The sequence below is a fragment of the Sparus aurata genome, chromosome 5 (assembly GCF_900880675.1).
Source record: "Sparus aurata chromosome 5, fSpaAur1.1, whole genome shotgun sequence".
Lineage (NCBI taxonomy): Eukaryota > Metazoa > Chordata > Actinopteri > Spariformes > Sparidae > Sparus > Sparus aurata.
In genome coordinates this window covers 20,683,156-20,701,535 of record NC_044191.1, presented here as the reverse complement: position 1 = coordinate 20,701,535, position 18,380 = coordinate 20,683,156, and the positions used below count along the sequence as shown (strand labels likewise).

Here is an 18,380-nt window from a genome sequence, read left to right as displayed (position 1 = left end):
TAGTCTCACTGCTGTTTCAGAGGTTTTCTAACCTTGCATTTGATAAAATGCTAGGGAAATGCAAACTCGATTGAGAGCTTTAACTCAACAAATAGTCAAGCAAAAAATATATGCTCATTCACGAGGGGTTATCAGAAGGTCCCCTTGGATACACAGCAAACCACCAATTTAAGTGGAAGTAGAGAGGGTGGGGCAAAGGTAAGTGGGAACATACACAAGAAATTACAAACAAAAGAAAGGTTGGCACTTAATCCTTCATTGAATACTCTACCATTGTTGTCACTGTGCGAGTGTTTAACTTGTTAATCACTTCACCAGTGAGTAGTCAGGCCTCAGATAATAAAACAACATGCTAACAGCCCTGATGGAAAAACAAAAGCCTCTTCATCATCACTGCTATTCACAATCAAGGTCAAATATATTAGTGCAAAGAAACCCACGGCAAAGGATTACACATCCTCCGTTTGTTAAAGTAAATTAGAACCTTTCACTATGTTTCTCAAAATGACAACAGAGTCCAACCTGTATTCCACAAAAACCCACAAATGGATACAACATATACTGTACTCTGTACTTTAGATATTTTAGTTTGTATTTTGTTGTGGTTGCAGTTTTCATCAAAGCGGTGGCTGGTAAAATGGCACAGGGCCAATCAAGCTATCAGCACATAACACTTGACATGCATGACATCAAACAACACCAGCGAGATGCAAGGCACGCTACCGCAGCAGTGTAAACAATGAACGCCCGATGAGGAGCGATTTCTCCATTGTTCCCCTTACCTGCCTAAGAATAGATTAAAGTCGCAATATTGAGACTTAAACAGCCTGTTCAGTGCTCCGAAGTGAGTTTGGTGACCTGGCTGACCTTTAGTTCATTTTATGATATAACATCACTTTTGAGTGAAATTATTACTACTCGTTTTTATCTTTTTTCCTTCCTTAATGGTATAGATATATACATAGTTTGGTTGTTGTTTATAAAGAATAGAGACAGAATTGAATGAGTCATGACACTGAAACATCCACACTGCTATTTTTCAATGTCCTATGGCTCAAGGGCGGCATTCATTAATAATACAAATGATACACGGAATAAACAAACTGACCTTAAAGGACAACACAACTGCATACTGTTTTACTTTGTTTATATCTGGCGGACCCTGCCACCTTTCTAGCTTCAGACATTGCTGTGTTGACCTTATTTTCCTCTGAGAACAGGTTGTGTATTCAGTTACGGAAAAAATAACATTTCTGAGTTGGTATTATTGCCTCATTAATATTCTAAATATTAAAATGTTTAAAAAGTTTGAATTTAATCATCAAAACTACAGTGCCCCTTTAACTAAAAGTATTAGCTATAATGCCTTTTTAAACCATTTTGCAGGAATATTTGCAGCGTCGTTTTAAATTATGACTGAGTTAATTTTTTATGAGCAGGAATTGTGTGTGTGTGTGTGTGTGTGTGTGTGTGTGTAAAGTCATTACATCTTATAAAATATGTGTGTTACAGTTAATTTGGCTTCATGAGCAGAGATAGATGGGAGTCATTTAGCGGCCGCTCCAAGTCTTATCTGGTGTTATCTGCCACCACAGCGCTGCTAAAAAAGCTTCCTAAGGAAGACTGAGCTGTCACAGACACACTTCTTGTATTAAACAAAAAGCGGGCACATCTATATGGCACCTTCAGGACTTTTAATAGATGCTGGAAGAGGGAAAAATAGGTCAAATGCTAATAAAGTGTTAAAAAGACAACAAAAAGCGATCTGAATGGCCTGTAAAATGTGACTGTGAGACCACAAGAATGCACTTAATGTGCAGATCTTTTGTTTTGTAGCTTTGCACAGGACATGAAGTAATTGTTCAGGAGGATATCTGGTGAAACCACTCAGAAACTGTCATGTGTGCAAAAGCATACTTTCGTGTCATGCACATTCACCATATCTGATCTATGAATCATTGCTCTCGTTCTCGCTCTCTCTCTTAAGGTCACACGACTCTTACTTTGAAGAAAAAAAAATAATGACAAAATGAAAACAAAAGCACAACCACGTTTCTCTGGATTTAAACTTCTAAACAACTTATTAAAACTGCACACGTTGTCAATACTGCTGCAGTGTTTTGTGAAGATTATAGAGAAGACACATGGGGAAATACTCTGAGAAGAGCAGGCATCTGTCAGAGACACACACACGCACGCACAAACACACACACACACAAACACACAGAGCAGCGTATTTTGAGAGCTGTCATCCCGAAAAAGCACACACACACGTACGCACGCACACACACACACACGTACAGCACTGCTGCTGGCCTGCAGAGTCGCTCAGCTCTGCGCTGCACTGCCTTGAAAACGAGCCTCCTGCTGTTTATCCACATCACACTTCATCTCTTCCCACTCGAAGCCGCCCAAAAACACAGTACAACAGAGCCATACTCACTTCCCCAGCTCCTCGTAAAGCTGGTACTCGTCTGTGAATCGCGTACAGGTTGTCGTGGCCATGTCGCTCCCGTCTCTCGGCTTCTTCTACTTTGACAGCTCCGGGGGAAAATGTGCGGGCTCCTTTTTGCGCTAAAATGTGCGTTCAAACTTATTAAAAAAAAAATAAATAAAAAAATAAGGTCCGCCCAGCAGCTAGACGGCCGTGGGAGCGGTGAGGTGGCCTGTCGGAGGCGCCGAATGAAGGAGGGCTGGATACGGACAAGACGAAGCGACCAGGGTGGGTGTCTCTGTCTGTCTCTGTCTCTGTCTCTCTCCACTATCTGACAGCTACCCGCGCGCTCAGCCCAACAGACCCGTGATTCAAGCTGCCCGACCAGAGCACAGCGAGTTCCGGCTGGGATTTTCAGAATAAAACGCATATTTTCATATTAAAATGATTATCTAAATGTGCACTATGTGATTTTTGGGGAAGACATTTTAATCACAAAGAGAAAATCTTCATTTCTTTTTATGCCTAAGCGAACTGAATAGACAAACTCTCTTTTTCATGACTGAATAAACTATATAACCAACAAATGTATCTACATCAAATCACATCAATTTTATTTATGTAGCCCAAAATCACAATCACAGTCTGTACAATGAACAACACCCTCTCTCCTTAGACCCTCGATTAGAGTAAGAAAAAATATTTGATACAAATCTTATAATATGTAAAGTGTGTACATATATTATGTAACACAGCCAGTGTTGGGGGTAACGTGAGGCATTACACTAATATTTATTTTAATGGGAACGGGACTAATATTATGCAGAACTAATAATATGTCAGTAATATATTACTACAGTAAGTTATGCATTACCAACCAAACTAATGCATTTATTCATCCACACCATGCATGACCATATTGATATAATTTGCATGTATAAGAGTTAATTCTTTAAGTTACGTGAGGGAGCTAGCTGGTTAGCAAGGCAGAGTACACAATAAACCAATAAAAATAAGGAACAATGTTTAGACATTTTCACCATCGAGAACATTGTGAAGAATTATTTTATTTCGCTGTTGAGAAACAATGAAACCGTTCATAAAAAATGTATTAATCGACTGGAAAAAACTGCAGCTGTCTAATGGCCTTCTAAATACATTTTATTGAATAATGTTTATAAAGGGAGGACAGCATAGGTATTTACCGTTACTATAAACATCAGTTGCAACTTTACACTAAACAAATGAATGAATAAAAACATTATAAAGCATTTCATAACATGTTTACAATGAAGTAACTATTAACAAAAGTTCAATTAACTAAAACGTTTACTATTTATAATTGTTTGTTATAATGATATGATAGATGTTATAAAGTGTATGTGTGTTCTCATTGGTAACTACAGCCTTGGCTATGACTTTACATGTAATGATAATGCAAAATAGTCACAAATGGCAAGTTTGAATTGATTTACAATTATAATGATCACTAACTGGAGGTCATAGTTTGCCCGCCTTTTCAACCACAGAGCATGCGCTTAATTATTCTGTATGCTGAGTGAAAAACATCCTTCTTCCTGTCTCGTGCTGCCAGGTGCGGCTAACTTGACACAGTGCGCTCGATCTGGCTGCAGCCTCAGTAGTAAGAGGCGGTGCAGGACCGGCTCTCTGACGCCCCCTGGTGGACCGAGCGCACGACGGCGCAGCGCGGCAACGTAATCGAACACACCTCCCGCCTGCATGGTGCGTATTTCCAAATAGGGGCAAATATGAGAGAGCTGGTTTGTGCCTTCAAAACGTGCCGCCATGAGTGGTGTGAATCAAGCAGGACGAGGTGGACAGTGTCTTGGTTAAATCCACAGAGGGACTGAAAATGATCCTGGGAGTAATTTTAGAGTGGCATAATTCAGAAATCATAGCAACAGACTGGAGCTCTGCAGATGAAACAGTGAAATGACATAAACGTTCAGGGCAGTGTTATAGAAACACTGCAGCAGGGCCGTTTCCAGCGTGTTAGTCTTGATCTGTGGAGAAGTTTTAACATCTTTCTGGTCAAGTGTGACATTTCAAGTTGCATGGACCCAAAGAAAATTGCAATGTCTCAAAAACACAAGGGCACCAAGAAACTCCCGAAGAAGTTACAGGTTTTAAAGAATCTCCATTATAACACCTGCCAAATGTGCATAAATGAGACAGGTGCTGCATCTCCTTACAATGTTGTTTAGGAACATATTGGTGTTATTTAAGTAAAACAGTCTGAAATCCAAAGAAATTCACTTCACTTTCACATATGACAAAGAAATGCATCAAATCCTTGTGTTCAGCAGCTGGAACCTGCACGTTTGGCATCTGATGCTTTAAAAATACTGGAAAAATGATAACCCAGTTATCAAAATAGTGTAATTTTCTGTCTTGTAATCAACTAATCTTAAATGAGACCGATGCTGCATTTCCCCCAAAATATTTATTTAAAATTATTAGGAACACATTTTTTAAGGGATTTAAAAACAGTCCTCACTACAGCACACTTTTTTGAGGCCCCACGGTGGCTCCAGGGTCCCTTTGTGAGGTCTTATTAGTTACAAAGCATTCAAAGTTTTCATTGCTTAAGAGATGTGCTGGTGCATCTTGTGCACTGCGAAAATCACATGTAAAAGTCACGTCACAAAAGTGCTAAATGACTCTCTGCTCTTTCTGAGTACCCACAGGCTCATAGCAAAACAATACATTAAACAATGCTGACGTCACATGTCTAAACTCTATTCCTCTAACAGAACCCCAACAACCAATGACATTTCTGACGAGCAGTCAAATGCTCACATCATTAAGTACAGGTTTGTAATCACTGGTGGGTAAAATCCTATTTTTCAAATTCTTTTGCCTAAATTTGTTATCTCAGTCCCAAACTATCTTTGCTTTTCTTTAGGCAACCAAACATATTATTATAAAATGTTAATTCATTAAAAAACCTCCAAAGGTACAGAAGTGTAGCTTGTATTGATTTAATGTCTTTAATCCATAATTAAAAACGCGCCAACACAACAAAAAAAGACAAATCTGTTTCTCTTTGCTTCGAGCTACAGTGTCATACAGAGTGCTTGCAGTTTAACTTCTGCTCTCGCAGCCTACATCCTCTCAGTCAGTGTGATCCCAGCAGAATTAGCTGGGCAGCGTCCAAAATGCTTCAGGATAGAAAAGCAGGACGGCCTACACAGCCAATGAGCACACAGACACACAGCTACAAAGAATTTGAATGTTCAGCGCTGGTCTTTTTCTTCACAGTGGCTGTGAAGCTGTGATGTAGTGCTGGACGTCCAGCTGGTGCTTATTACGGCCTCGCAGACAGCTATAGAAAATGATTGTACTTCGTCTCTGCACAGATGTTTTCACTGTGATTATACTGCTTCTTTGTGAAGATAAGCATCTGAAGTAAGTCTGTGTGGTCAGGGGCTGGAATCAGTGAAGAGAGGTGTTCAAGTTGAGGGTAAGGAAACGGTTTTAGCCATGTTACTGGTGTGGCTCCACGGTGGCAGAGCTGGTTTGTCAATCAGTCCATCACTTGATCCAGAGTGAACTATTGGATGGATATATGATTTTTCTTTTGTATATGCATTCGTGGTATCAACAGGATAAACCCTCATAAACGTGCATGAGGTTCACACTTGTGTTTGTTTAGTAAAATGTCTCAACAACTACTGGATGAATCGCCTTGAAATGGCGTGGTCACACAATAACGCTGGTGTTCTCTTAAGTTCTACTCTTGAAAAACAAACAATAAAACTGCTCATGAACAGAATAAGTTGGCGGTAGTGGAGATGGGAGGGCAGATTTGAGGTGTTGACAGCTTTTCAAGTCGCTCATGTGAGGATATTAACGATTATCCTCGTCACGGAAAATCCCCACAATCAACTTGTACTCAGTGTTTTTTGTTTGACCAATCAAATTCAAGACTGATATCAAAACAGGACTGTAAGGAGTGCTCGCCACCCTTGCAGCAACATAATTACTGCCAATTACTGCAGTGTGATTAGCCCCTTGGGCTCATTAGACAGTCGGCCTTTTGGCCTCCTGATTACATCTTCATCCGATGGAGCAGGATGACATCTTAGATACAACTTAACTGTACGAACAGTTCTGTTGATTTTCATGAGACACAGAAAAGTCCTCACTTGAAAAACACTGGAAGAAATCTCATTCGGGGTTCAATTAAAGCATTTATTTATCTATTAATAGGAGATTATGCAGACACAGAACATACTGTGGGCATCACACACACGCTGAAACACACTTACACACAAATCTAAGGCAGGGATTAGAGAACTGCCATGACGCAGGAATAAATTAACATCATAAACACATTTCCAGAACAGCACGGATCACATTCCACACAGCACACGTCACAGTCGTGAAATAAATCAAATGATGTCTCACTTAAAATGTCCCCATGCACTGCCTGGCAACAGGCCTGTCATATTTGCACATTATAATAATGTCAATAATGGCCCGTAACACTTTTGTTTCCATCCGTTCATCATTACTTTCGGCTAGTATATCTTTTGTAGAGGTTAATGCACCTAGAGAGGTCAGAAACTGTGCATGTTTGTGTGTTAAGTCATTGCAGAATCCGGACAGAGTTGACGTGGAGATGGTACAGGAAGTCTGCGTAGGACGCTCCTCCGTTGGGACTCTTGTCCTCCACCAGGTGGCGCTGCAGGGCCTCCTCGCAGGAGTCACCCTGCTTCACCACCCACAGCTGAGACAGAAAAAACATCAGTTCGTCAGTGGGTACAAGTAGGGCTGAAGTCATCATAATAATTATTTTGGTCAATACTGAGATCCCGAATTATACAGAAATTCGCATTTTGTGCGATTTGGCGCCCCCCAAAGTTTCTGAGTGGAACCCCACTGATGTAAATACAAATTCCAGGTCTGTGATAGTTTTTGTCAGTTGAAAACTTGTAAGTTGAAGTAAACATGTATGGAACTCTGTGATCTTACCCTCTCACTGAAGTTACATAGTGCAGAAACAAGTGATGGGGGTTGGAGTGGCTGAATCACCATTCACCCTACTACAAGACACTGTAACATCACATTGATGCCGAATCTGTTATTTTAAGGTCAGAAAGTTACATAATGCTGCTTTATCACAATTTCTTATTGACTTAGAAAACATCACTCATGTAGTGAACTTTAAAAAAAACTGTCGGTTCACGCACCAATACCGTTAACAGATGCGCATAAAAACCCGAGCGGTGGCTGACTTAACTGGATTTTCACAAAAGATGGCTTTCTCAACCGCAGTGAGCTCAATGTGTCAAAGCCTTGACAAGAGCAGGTTTTTATGGGATGGCGAAAGTGCACCACTGTAAAGTAAAGTGGTGGGCTGAATTTATAACACAAGACAAAGCAAAAGAAGTAAGGCATGGAAGCATTTGATCTCCATGATCTTGTTTTCAGTCTGTCTCCAGCTTTGACACCCTGTCTAAGATATATTGCCTGTTCTTTTTTTTCCCATCCAGTGGCAGCTTAAATTTACAATAAATCTGACATGACATGAACGCAGCACAAGAAAAAAAGCGAGGCCGCAACAGAAGAGATGCTAATCGACCTCATATACTGAAACAGCAAATGTGTGATTTAAGGTCACACATGTTGGCTGACTCAAAATCCTGGCCTGCAGCTGAAGCAGGGCGGTCGGCAGAGGCTCACCTTGCGGGCGTAGGGTGCTTCGGAGTTCAGTGTATCGATGAGGGATCGAACAGTGATGGACAGATGGTTTTCAAGAACTGGCAGCTTGGTCTGAAAGAACACACACACAGTGAAAAAAAAAACATTAGAAATGTTTATTTCAGTGTATTTAGGGCCCTTTGGTTTCAGTGTTACAAACATGGCATAGCTTAGTGGTGAGAAGCTTCATCAGTCTTGTTTCTAAACTAGTTGTCCCTGTTTTCCCTCTTCTAAATAACTTTCCACTGTATTGGCTCTGGCGTGCTGTGTGTGTGTGTCCACCTCAGTCTAATCCCTTACCTCTCCAGAGGGCAGGGAGGAGAAGCAGCTGGTGTTGAAGAGCTCAACCAGGGTGCATGCTGGGACTTGGGTGCCCACCCAGAGCAGCAGGGTGAGAGGTGCATGAACCAAGTACAGACCTCTGGGCTCAAGGCTGGCAGCACAGCAGCGCAGGGCCTCCTCTGGGTGTGGAGGGGTGGAGCTGTCGGCTGACAGTGGCTGCAGGCGACAAGTGAGTGATACCTTACCCATACATGCCAAAGGCAAAAACAAAGGAACTGCAAAAAGTGTTCTGTCAATGAAGTGACTGCCATCCCTTATTAATAGTAGTAACACTGACTTGAGAGAGAAAGAACTATCAGTGGATATAGAAATAGAGGTCACAGGTCAACACTAATGTGGTGCAGGAGAGGCTTAAATAACTGTCAACCTGTTAGTAATGTGTGATTTTAGCCTCCTACACCAGCCTCACTCTGACTTTTCGTAGCATAAATCTGATCGGGACAAACATCCACGTGTTGATGGTACTGACCAGAGGCAGCAGTAGAGGGTAGAACTGTGTGGAGGTGCTGCGGGTGTCCATGCGGAGCACCTGGCAGCGCTGCTGCAGCCGCTGGTGGACGGAGCTCCGCAGGCCCGGCAGCAGCACCTCGCTTTTCCTCAGACTGTTGATGTAAACAGGAAGAGCTCGCAGGTACTGAGGGAGGACAAGCTGCAGGCACATACACAGAGAGAACAAAGTACATATGGTTAAAAAAAGATGTAAATTAACTTGTGCAGAAGTTGAATGAAGAGGGGTGTAACAAGAGAAAGGGCTTTTAAAGCAAAAAAGACTGAATGTTAATAAAAAAGTCATTCAGATTTGTCTCTACAATAACTGAAACAGAACTGACACTTTTAAAACATTTTCAAAAGTCAAAAGAAACCTTCTGGATTAAATCATATCTCTATAGTTTCTTTGTATGTTTCCAAACCTCACCTGTCCAGCAGACACTGAAGCAGAGCAGCAGTGTTTCCGATAGGACGCCAACGCTTCTGTTACCTCTGTCTGCAGTTCCTCCCTCAGCTCCTGTAGAGGGCGCTCCAACACTGCACAGTAAACTAGACAGAAACACCAAAACACAAATAAATGTTGTTCAGAATTTAATAAAATATGTGTATGGACATATTAATTAGCAATGTACAATGCTAAGCAGTTTATATACAGTATAACATCGAAACAATGCACTAATCAAAGATCCTCACTCTTTTTGCAGTAGAAGGTGAGAAGCGTCTGGGCCTGGTACTGCCGGAAGGCGTCCTGCAGGTGATGTGAGCATCGCAGGGTCAGAGTGTGAACCCTGGTCCTCCTGTCTCCTGTCTGGGTGCTGTAGGACAATACAGCCTGATAAACAGGGAAGAGGGAGGATTATGGTTTAAAAAAAGAAAAGGTTTAAGGGACTCTGAACTAAAACTGCACATCATTAAGTATCTCTTCAATCATCAGAACACCGTCCGCACTGAGATACTGTTTTATGAATGACTGATTAAGTAAAAAGTCTGACTTGTTAAAGACAAAAAGGCAACAAAATTGACAACTCTACTCAACCTACTTCTGATCCAAATCGATGGTCACAAACCTAAACTCACCTGTATAGCGACAGCTCTCGTCTCATCCAGAGATCTGCTGTGCGCGAGCTCCACAGCCAGTGTTGTAAAGTGATCAAGGGTTGCCATGGTGACATGGCCAGGACTGGGCCCAGGGATAAAAAGTCCATAACACCCGGACACACGCATATCTGCAGAGAAATCACAGGTATTTTTAAAGGATGTTATCTGAATAATCACACAAAAATAAAAAGGTCTTACCTTTGCTGACAAAAATCCTGAGCTCAGCCTTGTAGCCTGAGTCCGTCTCTACAGTCTTCTTTAGGTCAGTGCTGAAACGCTCTTTGTCCAGTTCACCCTGTGGTGGGAATTTAAAAAACATACCAGTTTATAACTGGACCTGAAATAAGTAGCATGTTCCAGTCATCAGTTCATCAATATACAGTTAAAAAGACTTCTTCGCTGTCTGCTGCTTTAAAAAGCTGACAGAAGCTAAATATTTAGCTATGTATTCTAAAAAGAGCAACAATAACTGGCAGAAAATGAATCGCCATCAATTTCATAAATGATTAGTTTTAATCATTGATAGACTAGAAGAGAACCCTTTGCATTTAGCGAAGATCTAACCAGCTGTAAGTTACGTTTTTTTACTTTTTTTGTTTGTGCTACGCTGTGTGCTAAGCTAAGATAACCAGCTGCTCACCTTAAATTAAGCAGGCAGAGATGAATTTGGTAAAACTACTACTAGTGGTAAAAGTATAGCAGCTAAATGAACTATTAAAATCATATTTCTTCTTTATGTAGTTCATGTAACGTCATTTCCAGTGCTACAATGGGAGGAGCTCTTGATACCTGGAGGTGGCTGTAGGTGTGCAGACTTCCACCTGTTAGATGTGGAATATGCCCCGGCCAAGCTCCGCCCACGTCTTGCTGGGACAGGACAAACAGGTGAACGCCGCAGCCATGACTGACGCACTCCTTAGCCAATGAGATGGTTAGCTCTGATGGCTGAAAGATGGACTGGGGGGAAATAAAAGAGGAGGAATTTAATTAAATTGTCTTCTAACTTTCACACAATGTTGTTTTAGCCACCCTTACTGCACAGGGCATGCATGTGTGTGTGTGTGTGTGTGTGTGTGTATGTGTGTGTTCTTCATACCTTTGGTTTGTTGGAGCCAAAGAACCCTGAGGATGAGTTGGTGTGTCCTATCTCTATCAGAGGGGCAGTATGGAAGATCAGCAGCTTCCCAGGACAACTCAGGGCCTGGAAATAAACAGAACAAGGAACTTAAATCATATCAAGTCACTAACTGTTAAAAGAGAATGCAAGTAAAGTGGTAAACTAACATCAGGGTTATTATCCCTCCTTGTGCGGCCACAATAAATCCAGGAGAAAAACAAAAAACATTTAAGTCTGTGCAGTGATGGCTGACCTTCAGTACAGCTAGCCCGGCTTTCGCAGGCAGCTCCATGGTAACTCCGCTGGAGCCATCACACTCTGGAGAATACTGAGGAATATGCTGCAACACACTACACACACAGACAACAGACAGTTCCTGATCACTTGATCCAAAAAAAGAAAGCAAAAGTAATGACAAAATGTTCACTCTCTATTATTATCACTTCTATTTGCAGAAAGAACATCTCTTGTGACAGATTTCGGCTTGCTCTAGAACATGATCATAAAATGAAAATATTACTTATATGAGTGCTGTGAAACTATGAGCGCGATCATGTGCATAATTCAGTCTGACATATACATACATCTGAGAAAATGGTCAGTTGAAGCGTCTGTTACCTTTCGACACTGTCGATACAGTCTTTCAGGGACACCAGAAGCCCCTCCCTCACAGGAAGCTGCAGGTCTTCTGTCTCAGTGATGACCAGCATGTGTGGTCGGGACAGGGCGGGGCTGAGGTCGTACAGGTGGATCCTGCTGTCATACGTCATCAACCCAACATGGACGTCTGACAAGGCATCACCATCCTCCCTACATGAAACATGCAAACTAGATCACAAACCATCGTCCCTATATTCCCAGTGTTTCCAAACCTGCATAGAGATACTGCTAAGCAAGCTGTGAAAGAGTGTGTGTGCATATATATAATGCGATAGTGCGACGTATTTTACCTCTTCAGAGAGGTGAGCAGCGCGAGTATTTGTTGTGTCGCAAACTCCAAATGTCCTCCTCTAAGCGCTGAGGGAGAAACATCTATGGCTAGAAGCAGTGCAGCAGGTTCACCCTGAGATAAAGAACAACAGTTTAAAACACACATGCTGCATCTTTACCCACGTTATTCTGAGACTGTTAAAGGTCTTTCAAGGGCACCAGTTATGTGACATTTTTATGATCTCTAAAATGTTGCATTTTCAAGTACGCCACGTAAAATTACTGAATCAATAATATATATATAAGAAATTTGGTCTATAAATGTCAGAAATAGCACCAAAATAATGCCCTTATTCACATGGGTAACATTTTTGAATTACCCTTTTTGTCCAACCAACAGTAAAAATTCAATTTGCAAAGTTAAAAAACACAGAAAAGAAGCACATCTTCCCACATGTCCACATCTAACTATGCCCATATTCAAGAAATGACAACTAACAAACAAAATTAACAATGGTAGAAGATGGAACTAACCTTCTGGGAATTGAGTATCTCGTACGAGCCCATATTGAGCTCTGGCCTCTTGTCTTTATCCACCCGAACCCCCTCCACCCCTTTGGTGGGCTGGTAGTGTTGCCACGGCACTAATACACGGGACAGGAGAGATAAAAAAGTATGGCCGCATACGAAAGAAGCAGCCAACTCAAGAAACTACATTCAGGTTATGAGCAGTTCATGGAAATGACTTTGAATTGTTTGATTGTCAAACCAGGGAATTATATTTTCATAAATGCGCTGGGAATACAGCTGCTAGTCTATAATACAGGATTGATCATGTTAGGTAGCATTATGTATTTACACCTCAGATTCCAAAAACGCTATGACGTTGTGTAAACAAATATGAAACAGAATGCAAACATTTGCAAAGAAGCTTCAGCTGCAAATCTACTGTAGTCAAAAGAAGTTTGGTATATAATGCACTAAAGATGATAATGAATTTTCCTGCATGTGGATTAGCGCTTAAACAATCAGTCAATCAATGGAATAGTTGACGATGGCGTTTTTATCCATTTTTTCAAGCAAAAGAGCCAAGAGAGTCACTGGTTTCAGCGTCTAACATTGTAAATATTTGACGGTTTCTTAGCACTCTATGATACTAAATCTTTGGACCATCACATGCGAAAATCTCTCTTTATTATCTGTTAATAACATTCCTACTGAGCACTTCCACAGCTTAACATGTGGAAAAAAAACTGGTATGTATGTATGTAAGGAGCGATTTGTTTTTAAGTCTCTCTTTGAACCATTACTGCGATATTCTAATGCTCCTGTTTATTTTTTTCATGTTTTCTAAATCACGTTGTACGGCAACTTTTTGGTTTCAAAATGTGCTGTATAAATAAAGTTTTATTATTACTGTTACTGTAAGTAAAGTAGGTATTGTACAAACCAAACAAGTGGCTACTAACATGTGAAAAAAAAAGCCATCTTTTCTGTCCCACTGTCACCAAACCTCAACTACAGATTGTGTATGAGCTGCCTGTAGGCCTTGATGCTCAACGTGAAATCTCACCTTCACTGAGTTTACCACAGAAGGGGCAGTAAAACCTCTGTCCACAGTCCTGCCAGCCCATCGCCGGGCACATCGAGGCTCCGCACCAGCCACATCCCGTAACACACTCTTCCTCTTTGCATACGGGCAGGGGCTTCTAGAGGCAACACAAACACACACACACACACACACACACACACACACACACACCTTAAATTCACATGTGTACATGTCAGGAGACACCTTTACTCTTAACAGCACATGCAAGGGTTTATTTGTAGCATTACAAAATGGCTTCAGTTCCACGCAAAAAGAAGTTGAAGTTGTTCCAACACATATATTACAGAATAAGCAAAGTAGCTATAAACTGACCTCTTCAGCATTTTGTTTTACAAGGGGGGTGACCACAGCTCCCAGCGGCAGACGGCTGAGTAGGGCAGTCTGACCCTCACAGGGCACGCAGTACGAGATGGAGCGGATGGCCAAAGGACTCGCATTACCTAGAGTTCGACAGAGACGTGTCAGGAATGACATAACGGCTGTCTAAAATCACGGTGAAAAGAAGGGCTGAAGGGAAAGAAAATGACAAACCACCAAGCAAATCAAAATATCATATTTATAATTCAGAACTGAACCATACCATATGATTTAAGTCATGTTGATGCAGCGTTAAGAAGGATAACTAAAATACATTTTAATGGAGTACATCTCTGTGACAAAGCTGCAGACAGTTGTGTGCGTTTACCTCTGTCTTCTACGGTACAAGAAGTAGTAGCCAGAGGAGGAAGACGGGAAAAGGGCTCTGAGACGAAGACTTTGCCCTCCCACTCTGCCTTGTCCTCTGCAATCACCTTCACCTGAAACATACAGAGAGAGACACACAAGGGAAACCCTATCAATCAACAGAGGCATGATAACTCTTTCCTCAAAAGAGGTACTTATTCCAAAAGAAATACATTTATGCAATCAGCCATTCTCCTGCGCTTCTTAAAGATGTAGCAGGCTATAAACATGATTAGTGAGGGTCTGCAGGAGTCAGTCAGGAAAAGATGAACTTACAGCACTGGGTAGGAGCTCTGGGTCGAGGCCATAACGAGACTCAGAGTTAGGAGACTGTAGAGAAAAAAGAAATAACTTTGACATTATTTCAACAAATTTATGCTACTTCTCATGAGATTTTGTCTTTCTAGACTGTTATCAATACGACTGCAGCAATATCGAGTCAAGAAAGACATCCTTTAATTCTGAGGGAGGAAAAACCTAACAACGTTGATTATGAAGGCCCCTGTCGACCACCTTGTGTATGAAGATGTTGATCTGCCGAGTGTTTCAGAAGCGAGTTAGAGAAAGATGCAACATAGTTTTAAATACCATTTTTCTTTTCTAAACACAGCTGTTTGCAGGATACATGGCAATGAGGTAATGTATCTGCTTTTGTGGCTTTGCAAAATTAATAACTGTAGTACGATGGTAAAGTCAACTTTGTTTCATTGCTGTACAATCCAGACGACAGAGCAGCTTCTCTCTCCTCAGTTTGTGAGACTCCTCAATCCACCCTCTCCACTCTGCCATAAAGAATTGCTGTACTATTCAGGATCCGACCTGGTGACAGGCATTAAGAATAACAAAAATAACTACACAGAAATAGCCAATCCTCTCACTGATGATCTTGTTTGTTTATGTGGGTCATATAGAGACATCAGTATTACATTAGGACTGTTTCATAACCAGCTAAAAGTTATTTGTAGTACATCTGAGTACCTTGTCATGGATTATACTGATACACAACTAAACAAAATGTACTCCAGTACATGGTCTGTAACAGCTTAAAAGTTTTGGTGTAAAAATCTACTACAGCTTAACTTTACATAATATTCGCAGGTTAATTACCAGAAAAATTCAGGTAAAAACAACAATCACTGTTTGGCTCTTGCTTCTCCAATGTGGGGATTTGCTTCCTTTTCCTCACTGATTGTAGTGCAAGCAGAATAACTTTGGGTTTTGGACTGTTGGTTGAACAAAACAACACCTAAGAAGATGTCAACAATGAACTTCTTGTTTTGTAACATTTTATGGGACAGAAGAGAAATTGAGAAAACAATCTGTGGAAGAATCAGTAAGGTAAATAATCATTTGTGTGAGAGTTGTGTCGCTTTATTCTCCCCACCTGGGGTGTGATGTTCTTGTCCTGTGCACCCGTGCTGGCCACAAACTCGTTTATGGGTCCTGAGGAAAATACAGAGGAGTTAAACAATGCAAGAAGATGATGGAGGAGAGATCCAGAGAAGATCATCATAATCTGAATTCTTACTCCAACACTTGCCAGAACTAATAAAAAAGGTGTAATCTGATGAGTACAATGATTGATGGAGCTAAACTTTGACGCTCTATTGGACTGCTTATAGATGACAATATCTGTTATTCATACAAAGCCACCAGGCTGCAGCTGCAGCTATTCATTTTCAGAATTTCACAGACCAATGCTTCTCAACCTGCTGGTCAGCTCACATTGGGAAAGCTTTATAACATATATCTGAGCTTTATCGTGTACATATCATAAATGGACGTACCTTTACAGTGTGGTGTAAGTGTCCACTGAGGCTGCTGTTGGATAGGAGAGGTAGGCGAGGCATGACTGTAGGTGTATCCGACAGAGGATTCCACGTTTGCCCTCTCAAATGCAGGCTGAGGTGTGCACTGTGGACTCTGGTTTACACATTGTCCAAACGATGGAGAGCTGATGGGCAGATGTTTTTGATGTGGTGACTGAGGTCCATTCAATAAACCTTGGTGTGTGTATGGAGAGTGCAAAGGGGGAGATATTGCTTGGTAGGGGCTGTAAGGGGAGTAATATGGCATTTGATGTGGCTTGCATGGCTGCGTCCCTTCGTTCAGAAGAGGGAGAGAACATGGAGGTATGTTTCTTCCTTGGCTTGCAGATGGAACTGCGGATGACACACGAGCATCAGGATTGACACGCTGCTCACTCTGATCACCATTATTAGCGTAAAGCGCGCTGTGATGAGTGTTGCTGCTGGATGAAAGCGTGGTGATGTCGCTCTGGTTGGACGCCTTCAGGTGATCATAGCAGGGTCTCTGGTCAGAAGGAGAGCCCAGGCTGAGATGCTGAAAACCCAGCAGAGGGTTGCTGGGGGCTGCTTGAGGTGAAGCAGGGGACCAGCCGTTCTGGCCCGCCCACGCCTGGCAGGGTGTCTGGCTCTGATTGGCTGTGGGAGCGTCCATCGTCTTCCATAACCATCACTGATAGGTGTGTTTCTCCTTGGAGGCGGGATCTGGCGAGGCAACACAAACATGCAGAATTGACCATCAGGATCGTGATGTGATGCTCAGCCCTCTTCTGAGACAGGCCGAAATACTGCTGACAGCGGTCACTTGCACATAACTAGCCAAATTAAGCGTATTGTTTTTTATTTCTCATCTTTAAAAAAGATTAACTACTAACTACTATAGTCACCAGATTCTCATCTGGTGACTATAGTATAGTAGTTAATCATACCACCTGGTCAACGTAAATAAATACATGGTCTAAACTCATGCTTATGATAGCACACTGTCGAAAAATCATAATTGTTGAACTGATTGATGTAATTCTGTCGCCAGCTAACGCTAGTTCAATAATATTAGCGAAACACACAGAGGTATCATGGCATCACCTGAACGCATCGGCATGACCACTGGGCAACCAGCGGCTCACAAATAGACAAACTGAAATGAAAAAAATGACGTCTAAAAGAAAGTCTTATGTTAAGTAATAAAAGATTAGAGTCGATACCTTTGGACATGAGCGGTAACACGGAGGTTTGCGTGCGGCACCTGCCTGTCAACGTCCCTGACGTTAACGTCTTCATTTCCCCCTCTGCGACGGAAGAGAAACACTCCAGAGAGGATGAAACGTATTATTTAGCTCGTCTTTACGTAACAGCGACATTAACTTCCATGAGAACAAACTGTAATATGAGTAACTTTAAGATTTTTGCCACAACACAACCGCTTACGTTCATAAACCTGAGCTTTCTGCTGCAGTGTTAGCATCAAGCTAGCAAGATTCACGACAATTCATTTCCGCATGCCCTTTCAAAATAAAAACAAGCCACCCACGGTTAAAGAAATAAAATACAATTTCATATTAAGTAAAAAGCTTTAAACTACCAGAGTACTTTCTAAATTACAGTTCAGTTTATGTCTGTGTTACAATGACAACAATTTTAGTATTTCAGAAGAAATTATTGCAGCTATAATTACTTCTCAGATTTAAGATTTTACAGAAAGTCTGTTAAAGGTGCACCATGTAGTTTTTGAGGGTGACATTTTGAATCACAGCAAGATTTTTTATGCCTAAAAAAACTCTCTTCATTATCATGACTGATAAAGAAACTGACCTTAAAGTACAACACAATTTCATATTGTGTTACTTTGTTTATATTTGGTGGTCCCTGCAACGTTTCTAGTTTCCAACAGTGTTCTGGGGACTTTATTTTCCTCTGAGAAAAGCTTGTTCATGCAAAACCAAATATTTCTCAGTTTGCATTATTACCTCATTAATACTGCAAATATTAAAATGCTGAGTTTGAAATTCTTCTCCAGAGCTACATAGTGCTCCTTCAAAATACGTTTATAAAATAATATGTTGTTAAAGGTATACTGTGTTTATTTAAGTGGACCATAAAGAT

At 41.3% G+C, this 18,380-nt stretch overlaps 2 protein-coding genes across 38 annotated transcripts in view; both read right to left on the bottom strand.

Annotated features, from left to right (window-relative positions):
- The window catches only part of camk2b1 (calcium/calmodulin-dependent protein kinase (CaM kinase) II beta 1), a 73,104-nt gene extending 70,283 nt beyond the window's left edge, over nucleotides 1-2,821 (bottom strand). For 11 of the 36 annotated variants that reach the window (XM_030417080.1, XM_030417090.1, XM_030417096.1 and 8 more), the window contains exon 1: nucleotides 2,444-2,821. In XM_030417080.1, the coding sequence (XP_030272940.1) occupies nucleotides 2,444-2,505 (62 nt within the window). In that variant the 5' untranslated portion in view covers nucleotides 2,506-2,821. The remainder of the gene's footprint in view (nucleotides 1-2,443) is intronic. The other 25 variants (XM_030417095.1, XM_030417097.1, XM_030417102.1 and 22 more) reach the window with 5 other exon arrangements.
- A 3,807-nt stretch (nucleotides 2,822-6,628) lies between these two features.
- LOC115582258 (protein transport protein Sec24C) lies at nucleotides 6,629-17,789 on the bottom strand. 2 transcript variants are annotated; one of them, XM_030418108.1, is made up of 21 exons: nucleotides 17,483-17,789; nucleotides 16,260-16,982; nucleotides 15,857-15,915; nucleotides 14,749-14,802; nucleotides 14,435-14,546; nucleotides 14,062-14,189; nucleotides 13,711-13,843; nucleotides 12,672-12,781; nucleotides 12,158-12,270; nucleotides 11,826-12,017; nucleotides 11,461-11,557; nucleotides 11,187-11,291; nucleotides 10,880-11,047; nucleotides 10,289-10,385; nucleotides 10,070-10,218; nucleotides 9,686-9,824; nucleotides 9,420-9,541; nucleotides 8,973-9,152; nucleotides 8,462-8,659; nucleotides 8,144-8,233; nucleotides 6,629-7,187 (listed from the first exon to the last, which is right to left on the bottom strand). In XM_030418108.1, the coding sequence occupies exons 2-21, from the start codon at nucleotides 16,930-16,932 to the stop codon at nucleotides 7,047-7,049; spliced, it is 3,060 nt and encodes a 1,019-aa protein (XP_030273968.1). In that variant the 5' UTR covers nucleotides 16,933-16,982; nucleotides 17,483-17,789; the 3' UTR covers nucleotides 6,629-7,046. The 2 variants fall into 2 exon arrangements, with proteins under 2 accessions (XP_030273968.1, XP_030273967.1); XM_030418107.1 differs by having other exon boundaries at nucleotides 13,711-13,846; nucleotides 17,483-17,788.
- Nucleotides 17,790-18,380: the final 591 nt, after the last annotated feature.